General features: G+C 41.1%; 1 protein-coding gene across 6 annotated transcripts in view; it reads left to right on the plus strand.

The window, feature by feature from the left end:
* zmynd11 (zinc finger, MYND-type containing 11) overlaps window positions 1–18,698 on the plus strand; it is a 189,480-nt gene that overhangs the window by 62,581 nt on the left and 108,201 nt on the right. For 3 of the 6 annotated variants that reach the window (XM_078537313.1, XM_078537317.1, XM_078537324.1), the window contains one exon: window positions 3,629–3,851. The exons of the other annotated variants lie outside the window; for them this stretch is intronic. In XM_078537313.1, coding sequence (XP_078393439.1) covers window positions 3,809–3,851 — 43 coding nt within the window. In that variant the 5' untranslated portion in view covers window positions 3,629–3,808. The remainder of the gene's footprint in view (window positions 1–3,628; window positions 3,852–18,698) is intronic. 6 annotated transcript variants of the gene reach the window in all.

Raw genomic sequence — 18,698 nt, forward strand, 5'->3', positions numbered from 1 at the left:
CTTCAGAACCCTGAGAAGACATTAATAGTCGAACTAAAATTTCAAATCATTGAACACCAAACGTTATACAAGTATTAAAATCCTGAATTATCACTAATTTTTAGTTTTGTAGGAAAACCAACTGTAATTAAAGGTGTTTTATGGATCTGAAAATAGTAAAAAAAAACGAACAAATTAACAAAAATACCCTCAGACCAAGCTATTTACTTGACATTGTTCCATCTTAATTCCACCTGAACATTGGTTTTTTTTTGTAGTTTTAATAATTCACCAGCTTACACTGAGTCCCTCTTGAATACCGCAGATCCAGTTTCACTGCATTTATTAAGGCCTTCTTTCAAAGACTTGGATAAAGCCTTACTTTGGCCACTTTTTCTGAAGTATTTATATGGAACTTGTTTCTTGCTAGCCCACCCCTTGCTACCTTATCTGGCTGCTTATCACAGGCTTTCTACATGCTGCAAATGAGGAAACTTTCTTTTCCAGGCTAGTTCCCCCATATACATGTATAGGTGAAACTACGAAAACACAAGTTTCTTTTTTTGTGTTTTTTTAACCTTTTTATTCTTTTACCTTTTATCTCTACCTATATTTGGGGAACATAAAAACAAATCAAAGAAATAAGTTGCACTCCATATCTTGCAATAAGTCTGATCCTTTTGCAGCGATGTTTAGCTGTGAATACTAAATATTGACATTGACATATTGCTTCAAATACAAATAAGATTTTTAGAGATAGTTGAAGCTTACATTGAACTTAATTGAATTTCATCCCCAGATTTTTTGGTAGCACAGTCAAGTGTCAGCATTCGTCAAACTTTTCTCAATTGGGGGGAGATGGTGCTGTAGTGGTAATGTCACTAGACTTGTAATCCAGAGGCCAGACCTAATGCCTTGAGGACAAGGGTTCAAATCCCACCATGGAAGTTGGTGAAATTTGAAAATGGAATTGAAAGCTAATCTCAGTAATGGTGACCATGAAACAATCATTGATTATCATAAAAACCCATCTGGTTCGCTCACGCCCTTAAGGTAATGAAATCTGCCATCCTTACCCAGTCTGGCCTACATGTGACTCCAGATCCACAGTGATGTGATTGACTTTTAACTGCCCACTGAAATGGCTTAGGCGAGCCTCGAAATGGCCTAGGCAGCACTCAGTCTAAGGGCACTTAGGGATGGGCAAAAAATGCTGGCCTTGCCAGTGAGGCCCACATCCCATGAAATATTTTTTTTTAAATTACAGATTTGCTGCTGTTTTGAAAGCTAATTAGCGAATCCAAAATGAAATGGTGACACATTGGAGCATTAGCTCAAGGTGCTGTCCACTCTGTAGAGCCCTTGATCTCAGCTTTGCAGCTACAGTGGGTTGCAAAGTGGCTGCATGAGATGCAAAGTTTTGAGGGGGTGTTTTGGGGGAACCTGAAAAATCCGATGCCTGTGGGTGACTGGGAAGCATGGAATGTGAGTTACAACATGTCCTCAAAGAATAAACAAATGGCCTGTCTAGCATTTTTCAGAGTAAATATTGCTGTGTATCAGCCAAACTAACCAAGTAAGATGAACCACATGAATATTGAGAGAAATTTAAAGTGTGTTAGCTACCCAGCTAACGGGCAGAACAAGCTCAAGGAGCTAAATGGCCTGCTCCTATTTTATCACTCTTTCCTTATTGGTACTGTACCCATTTGAGTAGATGATGCAAGTTAATGGAGAAGATTGAGCAGGTGATGATCAGATGCTCTTGAGGCCCACCTTCTATTACCCAAAAGGTTGATGATTTAACTTGGAACATTTATCTCCAAGTCTTGAATCTCAAATTACTGGCTGTCTCAACAAGATGTGAAGTTATCTATGAATTCTAGATGTTTGATCATTTTCTGTGCCTTTGCAATCCAAGTTGAGGATTTGTATAATTGACAAAAGCACTTTGCAGCAATATTGTATCTCTCTCTTCAGACACAGCCCAACCAGCTGTTCGGATCTCGTAACTATTTTAGAGTAATGACTGCTCAATTTTGATGTAATGACAGTTCCTCCAGCCCCTGTGGCTTTTCTGTGCTTTATTGACCTATGTTAACAAAACCAGTTAAGGTCAGCTAGGTTATGCATAAATACAGAACTTTTACTGAAAAGTATTTCACTCATCTTGTGCAATGTGATTATATTTTACCTGTATATGACATATTGTGCTACATGTTGTTCAACAGCAGTTTGTGTTTATGCATTGTCTTTAATGTAATAAAGCTTCCCAAAGTTGTTTCACAAAACATTAAGCTGGATGCAGAGCAGTGGGAAGATGATTTAAGGCAGTTAGGAGGAGTATGATTTAGAGGGGGCCTTTGAGGTGGGGAGAAGAGGTAGTAATGGGTTTAGACAGGGTGTGGACCGGAGTTGGGTCCATCAGAAGGCAAGTGAGGCTTGAGACAGACTGGCATGGCAGAGCAGGTCAAATTTGAGAGAGATGATAATTGCTACTGAGGACAGTTGAAGAGAAAATACATCGAAAGTATTTTGTAACAAAATTTTAGATGAGTTTTTTTTTCTTGTTCCCTGCACAGACTTGATGATGTACAAAGACAAAGTAATGCTAAACGACAGGCTGCTGAACAATTTGGAGAAAAGCTTAATATATCAGTACTTTAAGCTAATGATAGGCTATTGAGCTGGAATTAGATAGCAGGATGCCACCCCCTCCTAGTCTGGGTTTGAATGCTCTTAGGTGATATTCTGAAAATATAATGACATTTGAAAAGTTACCAAAGTAAAAGGGATGTGTAGTAAATCTGAGAACATAAGAAATAGGAGTAAAAGTGGACCATATGGTCACTTGAAAGCCTGCTCTGTCATTCAGCATGATTATGGCTGATGTTTAACCTCATCACCTGTTTTCTCCATGCTCCCTAAATCCTTTGATTCCCTGAGAGATCAAAAATCCATCTTTCCCAGCCTTGAATATCATTAATGATGGAGCATCCACAACCCTCTGGGGTGGAGAATTCCAAAGATTCAAAACCCTTTGAATGAAGAAATTTCTCCTCATCTCAGTCCTAAATGATCATCCCCTTATCTTGAGACTGTGCCCCTGCCCTCCCCATGTTTTAGATTCCCCAGCCCGAAGAAACTCTGTCAGTGCCTACCCTGTCAAGCCTTTTCAAAATCTTGTATGTTTCAATGAGATCACCTCTCGTTCTGCTAAACTAGAATATAGACCCCATTTACTCAGCCTCTCACCAAATGACAACCCTCTCATCCCAGGAACCAATCTAGTGAACTTTTGCTGTACTGCCTCTAAGGCAAGTGTATCCCTTCTTGGGTATGGAGATCAAAACTGCACACAGTAGTCCAGATGTGGTCTCGTCAAAGCCCTATGCAATTGTAGCCAGCCAGCCTTATTCTTATAGCCCAAACTTCCATTCGCTAACACCCAGCTCCATCTCTCACCCTGGCAATAGCCTGAGATTAAGCCAGTCTATTCACAGCTTGATGCCACACTTGATCGCAAAAATGAGCTTCCAACTTCATAATCATGCCATCACCAAGGCTGCCTATTTTCACCTTGGTAACTTCGCCATGTCTTAGCTCATCTGTTGTTGAAACCCTCATTCATGCCTTTGTTACCTCCTAGACTCGACTATTCCAACGCACTCCTGGCTGCTGTCCCACATTCTACCCTCTGAAAACTTGAGGTCATCCAAAACTCTGCTGCCTATCTTCTCCTTCGTCATCTTAGCCAGTCCGTGGGATCGAGGATGACTTGCTTCCACTCTGGTCTGATGGATTCTATGATGGCTGATGAGTCCAGTGCATGGTCTACAGACTGTCGCATGTGGAACAATGGTGTTTGAAAAGTTGAGTAGATGACGTGTTTGGAGATTTGTGTGCTCTCTCCGACACCTTGACTTCGCCTCTGCATGCTCCTGACGAAGTCTCTCCGTGTGTTTGGTACCTTCCTGAATAAATCTTCTCCATTTTGGCTGGTCACAAGCCAGGGACAGCAGTGAATCAGCAGGGATGTTTGAACTCTTCAGTCTATCACCCCTGTGCTCGATGATCTACATTGGCTCCCGGTCAAGCAACATCTTGATTTTAAAATTCTCATACTCATTTTCATATCCTTCCTTGGCCTCACCCCTCCCTTATCTCTAATCCTCTCCAGTGCCACAACCCTCTGATATCTGCACTCCTCTAATTCTGGCCTTCTGTGCATAGCAATTTTAATTACTTCTTCATTTGTGGCCGCGTCTTCAGTTGCCTAGGCCCCAAGCACCGGAATACTCTCCCTGCACCTCTCCATCTCACTTTCCTTTTCTTAAGAGACTCCTTAAAACCTTTGACCAAGCTTTTGGTCATCTGACCTATCTCCTTAAGTGGCTTGGTGTACAATTTTGTTTTCTAATGCTCCTCTGAAGTATCTTGGGACATTTCATTATGTTAAAGGCACTATCCAGTCCCCTTGCAGTAAACCACAAAGTTCCATTTACCATCCTAATTGCTTGCTGTACCTGAATGCTAACTTTCTGTTCTTGTACACCCAGGTTCTTTGAACATCTTTCACCCTTTTTTCAAAATCTAGCCTTTTTAATCTTCCAAAGTGAATAACCTCTCACTTTTCAACATTATACCCCATTTGCCACCTTGTTGCCCACTCATTTAAAGTGACTATATCTCTTTGCAATCGATCTTTTATGTCCGTCTCACAACGTACTTTCCCATCTAGCTTTGTATCATCAAACTTGGATACACTACTTTGTCTCTTTGTTTAATTCATTAATGTGGGTTATAAGTAAGGGTTATGGATAGCCGATGCCCAGTACTGATTGTTGCAGCTCTCTAGCTTGCCAATTTGAAAATGCCCCATTTATCCTTACTCTCTGCTTCCTGTCTGTTAACTAATTCTCCATCTATGCTAAAAATAGCCCCAACTCCATGAGTTCTTATTTTGCAAAGTAATGTGACACCTTTATCGAATACTTCTTTGGAAATCTAGGCATGCTGCATCTACTGGCTCCCCTTTACCATACTAGTTATATCCTCAAAATTGTCAAATACTGTTTTCCCTTTCATAAGCTATGATCACAGGACAGGTTTTAATTGATAGATGCTAACTTAACTGTCTTACAAGATTCAGCACATTGATTTGCACTGTAAATTAGCTCACCAAGGATACCTTGATAGCACTTTCAAACCATAACCTGTACTACTGAGAAGGTCAGGGCAACAGATACATAGGAACACCATCATTAGCAAGTTCCCCTCCAAGCCCCAAACCATCCTGATTTAGAACTATATTGGAGTTCATTCACTGTCACTGGGTCAAAATCCTAAAACTCCCTTCTGTTGCAGCCAGGATGGGAGAAGTCTGCAATTTCTCTAGCTGCACTACCCCTCAGATCACACCATAAGTGTAATTGTTTTAATCACTAACCAATTGTTTACTTTTGCTATTGTTAGAACCAGAATGGAAGAGGCTTTAACACGGCTTCTTTCAATAAACGCAATGATTGATTTATTCTGGAACAAAACATATTTTTAAAAGCAAGTTGAAAAAGCTGGTTAACATGCAATTTGTAATCCGAAGTGTAACTATATATCCCTTTAAACACCAACACAGAGCGCACGCACGCACGCGCGCGCACACACAAGTAAGGTCTCTGCAGGGGTTGGAATTTAAGGGGAAAAACACACCTTTTGGCCAATGGAAAAAATTTGAGAAAGGATAAAGTTCAAAGATTTTGATGCTATTGATCTAGTGTTCCTGCATGCGAAGACATATTAGTAGTTGCCTGAAAGTTCTTTCCAAAGGAGCTTCGTTGTGGAGGAGAACAGCGTGGGAGCAATGCCCTTGGGATCGCTCTTTCTCTGTCTCTCTCTCTCATCTCAGTGCCTCAGGTTTCCAAATACAGATGAATTATACTAAGATGAGAATTTCTGGCTGGATACTGATAACCACACTAAACTTCAGACAAGGCAGGGAAAAAGTGAGTCGGGCAACTTTCTCCTTTTTGGTTTATCTCCAAACTGTGTCCCAAAAAACAAGTTCAAAACAAGCTCATCTCAGTCGGATGGTTTCCAGAAAATCACCAGGGCCTCGCAGCCTCTGAAACCAGTAATTTGTTTTCCAGCAATTAAAGTTCAAATAAACAAATAGTTCTTATCTTCTCGGGTGCCTTGCTGGCCATTTAGCTGAAGTCACGTGACTTCTTGGAAAAGGCAGTTTGCTCAGAGTCCAAAGTGAACTTATAACCTTTTTAAAAAAAATCCCAGAAAATATCCAAATAATTCAATGTCCTTCAAATTTAAAACAATATATATAGTTCTTAGAGATATGTATTCATAACATTTCCTAACAGTACAGTGAGTGTACCTCCACCAGATGGACTGCAGCAGTTCAAGAAGGCAGCTCACCACCACCACCTCGAGGGTGCTGGCCTTGTCAGCAACACTCGCACCTTATGTCAGAAAATTTGATCTTGCTTTTTACTGATTCTTGGATTTTATTTAATTTTGTAAATTTTTTTCACACTCCATATGCTTTTATCACTGTCAAATGAAGTGGCTGCAAGTCTGCCGGCAAAGGCTTTACACCATAGATGTTAAATTGGCCATTTTATTTACAAATTCTGACTGGATTACAGCGTGTACAACACTTCAGTTCTTCATTTCTACTGTTTACAAGTTATTCTTTTGGCAACTGTATTTCTTCATAGCACCATCTTGTGGCAAATCTGTATGAAATATATAATTCCCAACAATTTAAGTGTACCACTGCAGTAATTCATTACAATATTTAATCACCCTTTACTGAACTTTGACAGATTTCCAAAACATGAATAAAAACCCCATTGTACTTCAAAAAGAATAATTTGATTTATTCAGTCAAAATCAGTAATACATTGGGAGTGTTGCACCATATGTCACTCTTCTTTTGAATCGGCATATTCTCCATCTCACTGAGTTTAGATTAAGTCATAAACCACAGGACTAAAAGTGATTTCGGAGTCAGCTGACTTTTCTCTGCCACCGAGACCATTCTACTGTTATGCTTTTCAGTCCAGCCAACCGTTTTGACTAGGGAAATGTAATGGTTGAGTACCTATTTATTTAATCTGGCTGGTTTTACTGTTGAAGGAATTTTTCTCTACTCCACTGTTCATTTTTGATATTTGTTTCCTAGTTCCTAACTCTGCATACCCAAGTATTGCATATGTCATCATGTTTTTGTTATTTGGAGGGTGATGGAAGGAATTCCATCAGGGTTGCATAAAAAAGTGAATGACTTTCTATGGACCATTGATTTCTTGCCTTAATGCAGGGAGGTTTTTGTACCGTTTTCCAGGATATTTCACTATCATGCACAAGACTGGGAAGAAGTAATAGTGGGCTTGTAATATATTCAGGGATTTATGACATTTTAATACTTTATTGGGGAACCATATCCTCCACCACCAAGACTGCCTACTTTCACCTCTAACATCGCTGTCACTCATTGCCCCTACCTTAGCTCAACCCCTACAGAAATCCTCATCTTTGCCTGTGTTACCTCAAGATTCGACTATTTGAATGTACTCCTGGCTGACCTTGTAAACTGAAGTTCACCCGAAGCTTTTCTGCCCATGCCCTAATTCGCATCAAGTCCCTCTCGCCCATTACCTGCACCTGTTGCTAGATCTGGAGGAAATGTAGGGCAACACCTTTAATTTTAAAAAAATTCTAATTTTCAAATCCCTCCACGACTGTGTCCCTCCCTATCTCTGTAACCTCTAACGATGTGATTGCACTAGAGATTGCGCGGAGGAGATTTACCAGGATGTTGCCTGGGCTGGAGAGTTTTAGTTATGAGGAGAGATTGGATAGACTGGGGTTATTTTCCCTGGAGCAGAGGAAATTGAGGGGGGACATGATTGAGGTGTATAAAATTTATGAGGGGTATAGATAGGGTAGACAGGAAAGAACTTTTCCCGTTGGTGGAGGGATCAATAACTAGGGGGCATAGATTTAAGGTAAGGGGCAGGAGGCTTAGAGGGGATGTGAGGAAGAATTTTTTCACCCAGAGGGTGGTGGGAATTTGGAACTCTCTGCCTGAAAGGGTGGTAGAGACAGAAACCCTCATAACATTTAAGAAGTATTTGGATTGTGCACTTGCGATGCCATGGCATACAAGGCTAAGGGCCTAGTGCTGGAAAATGGGATTAGAATAGTTAGGTACTTGTTTGACCGGTGCAGACTCGATGGGCCGAAGGGCTTTTTTCTATAATGTAGATCTCTGACTCTTATGACTCTGAATCTTCCAGTTCGAAGTCAGCACTCTTCTAATTCTGACCTCTTGCACAACACAACTTTTTATAGCTCTACCATTGGGGGCTGTCTCTTCAGCTGCTTAAGTCCTATGAGCTGTAATAATCTCCACCACTACTGCTGTCCTCCTTTAAGACATTTTTTTTAAAAAAACAACCTCTTTGACCAAGCTTTGGTCAACAGTCCTAACATCACTTTGTGGCTCAGTATCGAATTTTATCTGATAACGTTCTTGTGAAGTATCTCGGAAGATTTTAATCACATTAAAGGTGCTAACTAAATGCAAGTTGTTCTTGCTAGAGTCACTGAACACTAGCAGTACACATACAAGCTTGAATACAATGCAAAAATATTTAAAATACAAACCTTAACCATCCAATTTTTTTCATTTGGTGCTAACATTGTGTTGCTTGTGAGATTTTTTTTTGTTTGACTCTGTATAATAGGGAATTGCTATGATGGATACCAGGCCAATGGGAAAAGATTATACTGAGACGCAATACTTCCCATGCCTGAACATCAGAATAGGAGATGGAACAAGCAGCATCTGCTTAGCAATAACCTAGTCACTGGCACTCAGTTTGGGTTCTGCCTGGGCCACTCACTCCTGACCTCATTATAACCTTGGTCCAAGCATGGACTAAAGAGCTTGACATCAAGGCAACCTTTGACTAAATGTGGCATCAAGGAACCCTAGCAAAATTGAAGTCGATGGGAATCGGTGGAGGGGGGGGAGCTGTGTGGTTGAAGTTATACCGAGCACAAAGAAAAGATTATTGTTGGAGGTCAATTATCTCATCGCTGCAGGAGTTCCTCAGGGTAGTGCCCTAGGCCCAATCATTTTTACACTCCATCAATGACTTTCCATCTCTCGTGAGGGCAGAAGTGAGGATGTTCGCTAATGGTTGCACCTTGTTCAGTACCATTTGCGACGACTCATACTGAAGCAGCCCGTGCCCAAATGCAGCAAGACCTGGATGCCATTCAGGCTTGGGCTGATAAATGGCAAGTGACGTTCACACCACATGACGGCCGAGCAATGACTATCTCCCCTTGGCAATTCAGAAACATTACCATTACTGAATCCCCCACTGTTATCCTGGGGGTTACTGTTGACCAGGAACTGAACTGGACTAGCCATATAAATACTGTGGCTACAAGAGCAGGTCAGAGACTGGGAATTCTGCAGCGAGTACACAAAGCTGGGTGGGAGGGTGAGCTGTGAGGAGGATGCAGAGATGCTTCAGTGTGATTTGGACAAGCTGAGAGTGAGCAAATGCATTGCAGATGCAGTATAATATGGATAAATGTGAGGTTATCCACTTTGGTAGCAAAAACAGGAAGGCAGATTATTATCTGAATGGCTATAAATTGAGAGAAGGGAATGTGCAATGAGACCTGGGTGTCCTCATACACCAGTCACTGAAGGTAAGCTTGCAGGTGCAGCAGGCGATAAAGAAGGCAAATGGTATGTTGGCCTTAATAGCGAGAGGACTCGAGTACAGGAGCATGGATGTCTTGCTGCAATTATACAGGGCCTTGGTGAGACCACACCTGGAATATTGTGTGCTGTTTTGGTCTCCTTATCTGAGGAAGGATGCTCTCACTATAGCGGGAGCGCAGCAAAGGTTTAACAGACTGATTCCTGGGATGGCGGGACTGACATATGAGTTGGTTAGGATTATATTTGCTGGAGTTCAGAAGAATGAGTGGGGATCTCATAGAAACCTATAAAATTCTATCAGGACTAGACAGGGTAGATGCAGGAAGGATGTTCCCAATGGTGGCGGAGTCCAGAACCACAGTCTGAGGATACAGGGTAGACCATTTAGGACTGAGATGAAGAGAAATTTCTTCACCCAGAGAGTGGTGAGCCTGTGGAATTCGCTACCACAGAAAGTAGTTGAGGCCAAAACGTTGAATGTTTTCAAGAAGGAGTTAGATATAGCTCTTGGGGCGAAAGGGATCAAAGGATATGGGGAGAAAGCAGGAGCATGCTATTGAGTTGGATGATCATCCATGATAATGAATGGCGGAGCAGGCTCGAAGGGTTGAATGGCCTACTCCTATTTTCTATGTAACTCATCCCCTAACTCCCCAAAGCCTGTCCACCATCTACAAGGCACAAGTCAGGAGTGTGATGGAATACTCTCCACTTGCTTGGATGAGTGCAACTCCAACACACAAGAAGCTTGACACCATCCATTGCAAAGCATCCCGCTTGATTGGCACCCTATCCACCAACTTAAACACTTATTCCCTTCACCACCAATGCAAAGTGGCAGCAGTGTGCCAACTACAAAATACACTGCAGCAACTCCTCAAGGCTCCTTCCACAACACCTTCCAGACCCGCAACCTCTACCACCCAGGACAAGAGCAGCAGGTACATGGGGACACCACCACCTGCAAGTTCCCCTTGAAGCCACTCACCATCCTCACTTGGAACTATACCGCCGTTTCTTTGTGGTTTCTGGGTCAAAATCCTGGAACTCCCTTCCCAACAGCACTATGGGTGTACCTACACCACATGGACTTCAGCTGTTCAAGGCGGCTGCTCACTACCATCTTCTCGAGGGAAATTTGTGATGGGCAATAAATTCTGGCCTAGCCACCAATGCCCACATCCTGTGAATGAATAAATAAAAAAAATAATCTTGTGCACATCCAAAACTTTGCCGCATGTATCTTAAACCCCCACCAAGTTTTCTTCACCTATCACAATTGTGCTTGGTGACCTACAATTATTTCTGTAGCCTCCTCCAGCCCTTATATGCCTTAAAGATCCCAATGCTCCTCCAATTCTGACCTCTTGCACAACCTGGATATTCATCACCCTTCCATTGGCAGGGAGAGAGAAAGTTAAAGCAATCACTATCACAAGAGGAAAAAACACTAGGAAAAGTAATGGGACTAAAGGCAGGAGTCTCCTGGACCTGATGGCCTGCATCCTAAGGCATTAAAAGAAGTGGCTGCAGAGATGGTGGATACACTGGTTGTAATCTTCCAAAATTCCCTAGATTCTGGAAAAGTCCAAGCGGATTGAAAAACTGCAAACGTAACAGAAAGGAGAGTCAGACAGAAAGCAGGAAACTATAGGGCAGGTAGCCTAACAACTAACATTGGGAAAATGTGAGAATCCATTATTAAGGAGGTAGTTGCAGGACATTTTGTATTATCATTTTCTATCAGGCAGAATCAAAATGGTTTGTGAAAGGCACATTGTGTTTGATAAATTTATTAGAGCTCTTTGAAGATGTAACCAGCAAGTTGGATAAAGGGAACCAGTAGTTGTGTATTTGGATTTCAAAAAAGAGTTTCAATAAAGTGCCACATAAAAGGTTACTGCACAAGATAAGAGCTCATGGTTTTGGCAGTGATAGTAACATGGATAGAGGATTGGCTAACTAATAGGAAACATTCGGGATAGATGGATCATTTTCAAGTTGGCAAACTGTAATAGGTGGAGTACCACAGGAATCAGTGCTGGTACTTCAACTATTTACAATCCATGCTAATGAATCTGATGAAGCGACAGACCATATTGCAGCCACATCTAGTACAAAGATTGTTAGGAAAGCAAGCTGAGAGAGGATGCAAAGAGTCTGCAAAGGGATATAGATTAAGTGGGCAAAAAATTGGCAGATGGAGTTTAATATGGAAGAATGTGGGCTTGTCCATTTTGGCAGGAAGAATAAAAAAAGCTGAATATTATTTAAATGGAGAGAAACTGCAGAGTGCTGTGGTATAGAGGGATCTGGGTGTCCTTGTACATGAATCACAAAAAGTTAACATGCAGGATTGCAAGTAATTAGGAAGGTAAATAGAGTGTTAGCCCTTGTTGCAAGAGGGTGGGAGTATAAAAGTAAGGAAGTCTTGCTACAACTGGACAGGGCATCGTCAGACCTTGCCTAGAGTACCGTGAACAATTTTGGTCTCCTTAAGGAATGGTATTCTTGCATTGGAAGCAATTTGGAGAAGGTTCATTCATCTGAATTCTGGGATGACAGGGTTGCCTTATGTGGAAAGGTTAAGTAGTTTGGACCTATACACATTGAAATTTAGAAAAATGAGAGGCAATCTTATTGAAACATGTGATCCTGAGGGGATCATTTTTTGTTTTTGTTTCAGATTTCCGGTATCTGCAGCATTTTGCCTTTATCCTGTGTTCCTGAGGGGGCTTGATAGGGTGGATGCTGAGAGGATGTTTCCCCTTGTGTCAGAATCTAGAAATAGGCCACAGTTTAAAACAAAAGGTCTCCCATTTAAGACAGAGATGAGGAGGAATTTCTCCTCTGAGGGTTGTTAGTCTTGGGATCCCTTTTCCACAGAGAGCAGTGGATATATCCAAGGCCGAGTTAGGCAGATTTTTGATTGACAAGGATTTGAGGGTTATGGGTTTGGGGGGAGGGGGGTGCAGGAGTAGGGGCAGCAAAGTGGAGTTAAGGTCACAATCGGATCAGCTATGATCTCATTGAATGACAGAGCAGGCTACAAGGGCTGAATGGTCGCCTACTGCTCCTAGTTCTTATGATCTTACGATAACCATGCTTTCCTTGCAACCTTGGCCCTAAGCTCTAGAATTTCCTCCCTAATCTCCTCTACCTTTTCTCTCCCCCTTTAAGATGCTCCTGGAAACCTATCTCTGACCAAGTTTTTGTGACTCAGTGTCAAAATTATTTTTAATTGCTTGTTAAGTGCCTTGGAAAGTTCTGCTATGTTAATTGCAAGTTGTTGTGCTATTCCTTCTAGTGGGAAGGTATGATTATGAAAATCCCTGAACTTTCGGGATGCATATGATGAGCCTACTGAACAACACTGTTCTGATGTTGGATTTCTTTAGGATCTAGTTTGGGCGTAACCAAGTGGATATTATGCTGGGTTCACTTGTTATGATGAGCCCAAGGCTTTTTTTTGTTATTACCATGTTATACAAAGTCGGGCAGCTTTCACCTTTGCATTATGCAGCTATCTTGTCCTTCCTGCTGGCTTCGAACATAGTCGTTCAGCCACTTAATGATTCAGCAGGTGGCTGCATCCTGCAGAGCAGGAAGGTGTTTGATTCCTCATATTATGATGTATTTGCTGAGCTCAGTCAGGTTAATGGTTTAGATGTTGCTATTGACCTAAAGTCTACGGAATGAGAGGGAGTAAAATCGGCCTGAATCCATGCTGCTCATGGCGCACGTGATTGGCAAGAATGTGCGTGAGCTCAGTTAGAAACCCCTTTTTGAATATCCTTCCGACATTCATTGCTGCGACTCCCAAATGAATAATTATTATTTGTGAGATACTGGAGGGTGTCTGTCCTCCATGGAACTCGATAGCAGCAAGAGGTTGACACATTCAGGATGAGACAAAAGAAAGCTTGCAAGAAAAGGAACATCATGACTCAAATCGAGCATAAATCAAGAAAAATTTTAATAAGTGAGAGCGGGCTGGTCAAAAGCATCATACGCTTCAAAGTTGCTATAGTCACTGTAGTCATGTGGGACACTTGACACCCAATTTGCATGGTCCCATAAGCAGCAATGCAATAATGACCAGATAATCTGTTTTAGTGTTGTTGGTTTGGGGGATGAACATTGCCCAGGGCAATGGTGTGCACCTTCTGCATGATCAGTGAGAGTGACAAATGCTATAGTGAGGCTGTTATGTCTGACATAGTCTCTTGCTGCTGAAAAAACAAGCCACTGAAAAACAAGCTCCAATCACTTTTGAGTTAGAACATTGAGCTGCTTTTCCCTTGACAGAAATGGGAGTTCTCTTGGAAATTGAATATTTTGGGCTCAAGTTTTTTAATAGCGTTGCCCCCTAGTTACTGCTTAGCGTATTTTGCAGCAGCTCGACTGAATAGGTGGTGATACCTGTGCTGCAATACTGTGCACTACATTCTTTTAAGCAATCGGGTCTTGGCAGTAGTGATACTGCTATCAGCAATGGAATTGAGGAATAATGTTCCAACATAACATCCGGGTAAGTCAGGTGAGATCTAATTCCCGGAAACAACAAACAATTTTTTCTCAAACAAATCGCAGTAGGTGGCTCGGTTAACTTTTAGCCACCTCTTAATGAGAGCCTTAGATTTTGTGCTTTTTATCATGTTCATGGTGCATTCCTGTGTGGTAGACTGCAGCTGATCTTTTGAAACCTGAAACTAAGTTTGCTATCCAGCTGTTACTGGAATTTGCTATTTATTTTCCAAAATGTGTTAAATAAAACTTGGAAAATTTATCCGCCAAATGAATCAATGCTGTAAACCACTTTCTGAAACTGGCTGACTACTTTTGACACTGGTTATTTCTTTAACTCTCATAATCAGGAGCAAAGGTATTGAAGTTGAAATTTTCCTGTTTGCTTAAACTCAATAATGGTGCTCTTTGGACACATTCTATGGTGATTTGAAGCATTTTGAAGAATTTAGCTGCTGCCTGTTAATGGAGACTGGCAGTCTGTGTTGTAATATTTGCAGTAACTGCAACTTCTATTCGTGATAAGTTATTTTGCCCTTCATGGGGGTCCCAAAATTGTAATTATTCCTGGAAAGCAATCCATATCTAATGTTTGCCTAACTGAATTCGGAATCGAATTATGATTCAGTACATTGGTAACAAAGTGTGGCCACTTTAACCTTTTGATCAGTGATTTCTGCTGTGCACTCGTCTTTTCAACAAGCTAAAGACTTGTTTGTATTTCTGCATAATATGTTTTTTAAGCCGCCTTTTATGTTGTATGTAGAGTGTGTGTGAAAGATCAAGCATGTGAATTTGCCACTTTCATGTTTTTGGGGTTCAGTTTAGAATAATGTACAACTGGATTGTGGACCTTCTTGTGTGCAGGAGGCAGGTCTGTACAGACCTGTAATGAGAAAAAGCAGTATTGGTGGGTTGTAGAGATGAGCTGTGAGAGGTCAACCTTCTTGTGACCAAAATGAATATACCCAGCAGTACTGCACATGGCTCATGCTGCCATTGTTTGCTGTTAATGCAGGGAGAGATCATTTTTTTGAAGTAGGCCTGTATGCTTCCATAATTGTTATTTTTCCCAATATAATGAGTTTTCAGACACTGAATTTTGCTAACCGAATTAAACGGAAGCTGAAAAGCACTCTGCTTAGTTGCATAAATTCGCTTGTGATTGGTTTAGATGTGACAAGTGTTATTCCCCAGGGATCTGTACTGGAGCCTCTGCTTTTCATCATATATGTCAATGACTTGGATGAAGAGACAGAGTTTTATGTATCCAAATTTGAAGATGGCACTAATTAAGAATACACATTAAGTTGTGTGAATGGGGGCAGAAAGTTACAAAGGGATATAGACTAAGTTAATGGGCAATACTGTGGCAAATGGAGTTTGATGCGGGGGAACGTGAATTCAACCACTTTGGATCCAAGAGAAACAAATTCAGAATATTTTCGAAACAGAGAAACTAGGAACCATACAGGAGGAAAGGGATTTGAATTTATGTACATATAGATAAAAGTAATCAAAAACATTAATGTAGTGTTGGCCTTTATCACAAGGAGGTTGGAATACAAAATTATACTTCTGTCATGTGGAACCTTGTTCAGACCGCATCTGAAGTACTGTGTTAAGTTATAGAAACTGCAAATATACTCCAAAGTATATTTTGGCTTTGGAGGGTGTTCAATGCAGATTCACTAGAATGACAACAGCTTAAAGCATTAAGTTATGGGGTCACTGCATAAATTTGGTATGTATTCACTTGCGTTTAGAAGGTTGAGGAGTAATCAAATTGCGTTTAAATAGTAAAAATGTTCAATAGGGTAAATGCAGAGAAACTTTTCCTCTGACAAAGAAATCCAGAACATGGTCTTAAAATTAGGACTAAACCATTTAAAAATGAAATCAAAAGGTAGTTATTCATATAGTTTAGTGGAAATCTGGAACTGTGTGGATGTTGGATCAATTGACATTTTCGAAGTGGAGCGTTTTTAAAAATTTTGCTGTTTTTTGGGTTAGGGTATCAAAGAAGCTGGAGCAGAGTCACTCAGCTTTGATCTAATAGTATAGATCTAATAGTATAGGTTCAAAAGACTAAATGGCCTATTGTTTCCTGTTTCTGTATTCCTATTTCCATTGAAATAGTTGCATCTGGAAGTAACAGAAGCATGGATCAGGATTTCAGCAGCAGGGGGAACTAAGATGGGAGTGTTCAGCAGGCAGTGATGCAGGATATAGTTTGTTACTCAAGTAGAGTAAGCAACTTCATGCAATAGCTGTCATTTTGATGCTGAAATTACATCTATAAAATAATTGTCATTTTTCAGAAATGGTGATTGTGAATGGATGGATTCTTGCAAGCCTCAAATTTTAAATGAGAATTAAGTTGCTCTGCTGAGTTTAAATTAAGCATAGTTTTCGTATTAGAAACTAGAAAATCTCTTTAGATTGGGCACAAAGATTTTTTGCTATTAGTTTCTGATAGGAAAACACAGCTGGTTACGAGGCATGGTTTTCTTCCACATACCATTAAATTGAGACTTCATGCATGACTCATAGTTATGTCAATTTTCAAATGTAATAAAAGCCATGTTTTTGGAGGTGTAACTCTATGTAACGAGGAACATATGTTACCCTTGACATTTGAGCACTGGGCAAATCCTAAGCGTGAGATTTTTGGTCATTAGGCAGCCGCACATCCAAGTTGTCAGTTCGCGCTAAGACCATAAATATGGCTAAAAGCAGCAAGTTTAGTAGTGTGCCGTTGCTTTAATCCAAGATTAAGCGGCGATGTTGGGGCAATCACTGTGCCCTAACTTTTCTGCGTCTTCCAGTCAGGACTTCCTGCCCTGGCTGCAGCGGCAATGCTTCAGCACAGCCATCCATGGAGAGTAATGGCGAAGAGTAGCACCCCAGATGAATACCCTTACTACATCACTGCCTGCTGTCCACTCCCATCTTAGTTCCCCTGCTGCTGAAATCCTGATCCGTGCAGAGGACATACCCCCTTTTTTACAATATCAGCTGCCGTATTCATGTAAGTGTTTGAAAATCCCCACGGTTTACGGTGGGTGCATGGGTGAGGTAGCCAGGTCGGGGACTGTCTGCATGGGTGGGTGGGGGTGGGTGTGTGGCAAGGGATGGGCCATTGGGTTGGGAGTGTGGAGGGGTGGGCAGTTGGGTCGGGGTGGTAGGTTAAATAATGCTGTTAATCACTGAGTTACATAGACATTAAACAGTGAAACAATTCTAGGGTAAGTAGCACATATTGTCATGAAGAGATATTAATGTGTATAATATTATTGGAAATTATTTTTAAAAATAGAATTCTAGTGGGGGGGTCTGTGCATCTGTGTGTCTTAATTGGATTAAAGATAGCTAGTCTGGGTGCTTTGTATAGTAGTTTTGAGATGTTAATCGGGTGAGCAGTAAGATAGTGTTTATTTGCATTTGTTGAATAAACCATTCAAGATTGCGGGTAAAACCTTGCACCTAGCTAGAAGAAGCCAAACAATGTGTTATTTTTTCAGCTTACTAATAAAATTGGTGCTATAAAATGGGCTTTATTGTTGGAAGAGCTGAAGTTCAAAAGACCTAGTGATACAATGGAAAATTTACATTCAAAGGGAAAGCTAGGTGTATAAAGAAAGGAGTTTGTGTGTGTGTGAGGTAAGACCTAACCAGCCTGTACGCCTCCAACCAATTTGCAAAGGAACCTCAATTGGAATTCGTAAGGCCAAATGTGCTTTGCCTGGTGTTTATTTAAAGTCTATGGGTTACTGTTGCTTTAGTGGAGATTTACCTGGGGGTGATTTAATTTGGGGATCTGTTAAGTTATTATAGTACTAATTTGTAGCCATGTGAATGTGTTTAATTTAGTTTTATGTAAAACCATGAGACACGGTGGTCTTATTCCTACTGAATTCAATGTCTGTGCCTCGAAATTACAAATTGTAAAAATGGATTATAACAGTTGTTTCAAGTTTTTCTCTGGGATTTCAACAACGTAGCCTTTACCATCAGCTGTGTCATCATAATATCTAGCCCAAGTCACCACCTCTGAGCTGAATGCCAGAGACACTCACGGACGGTCCCAGGCAATGCAAATGAGGCTATCAGAAGTTTAAATTTCCTTGCCAATTACAGTGCATATGCATGTGTCAAGACTCCCAATGGGTCTTAAAATGGAACGATGAAAGATGTATCAACGTTTGCCGCTGTTGGCATTGGGAGATATGGCCCAATGATTTTCTTCTTATGATGTTGACTCATAGTTATGAAAACGACCAGCTAGTTTTTTTTAAATCATTTTACGGGATGTGGGCTTCACTGGCTGGGCCAGCATTTATTTCCCATCCCTAGTTGCCCTTCAGCAGGTGGTAGTGAGCTGCTGCCTTGAACCGCTGCAGTCCATGTGGTGTAGGTACACCCACAA

This window comes from Cetorhinus maximus, chromosome 3 (assembly GCF_964194155.1).
Source record: "Cetorhinus maximus chromosome 3, sCetMax3.hap1.1, whole genome shotgun sequence".
NCBI lineage: Eukaryota > Metazoa > Chordata > Chondrichthyes > Lamniformes > Cetorhinidae > Cetorhinus > Cetorhinus maximus.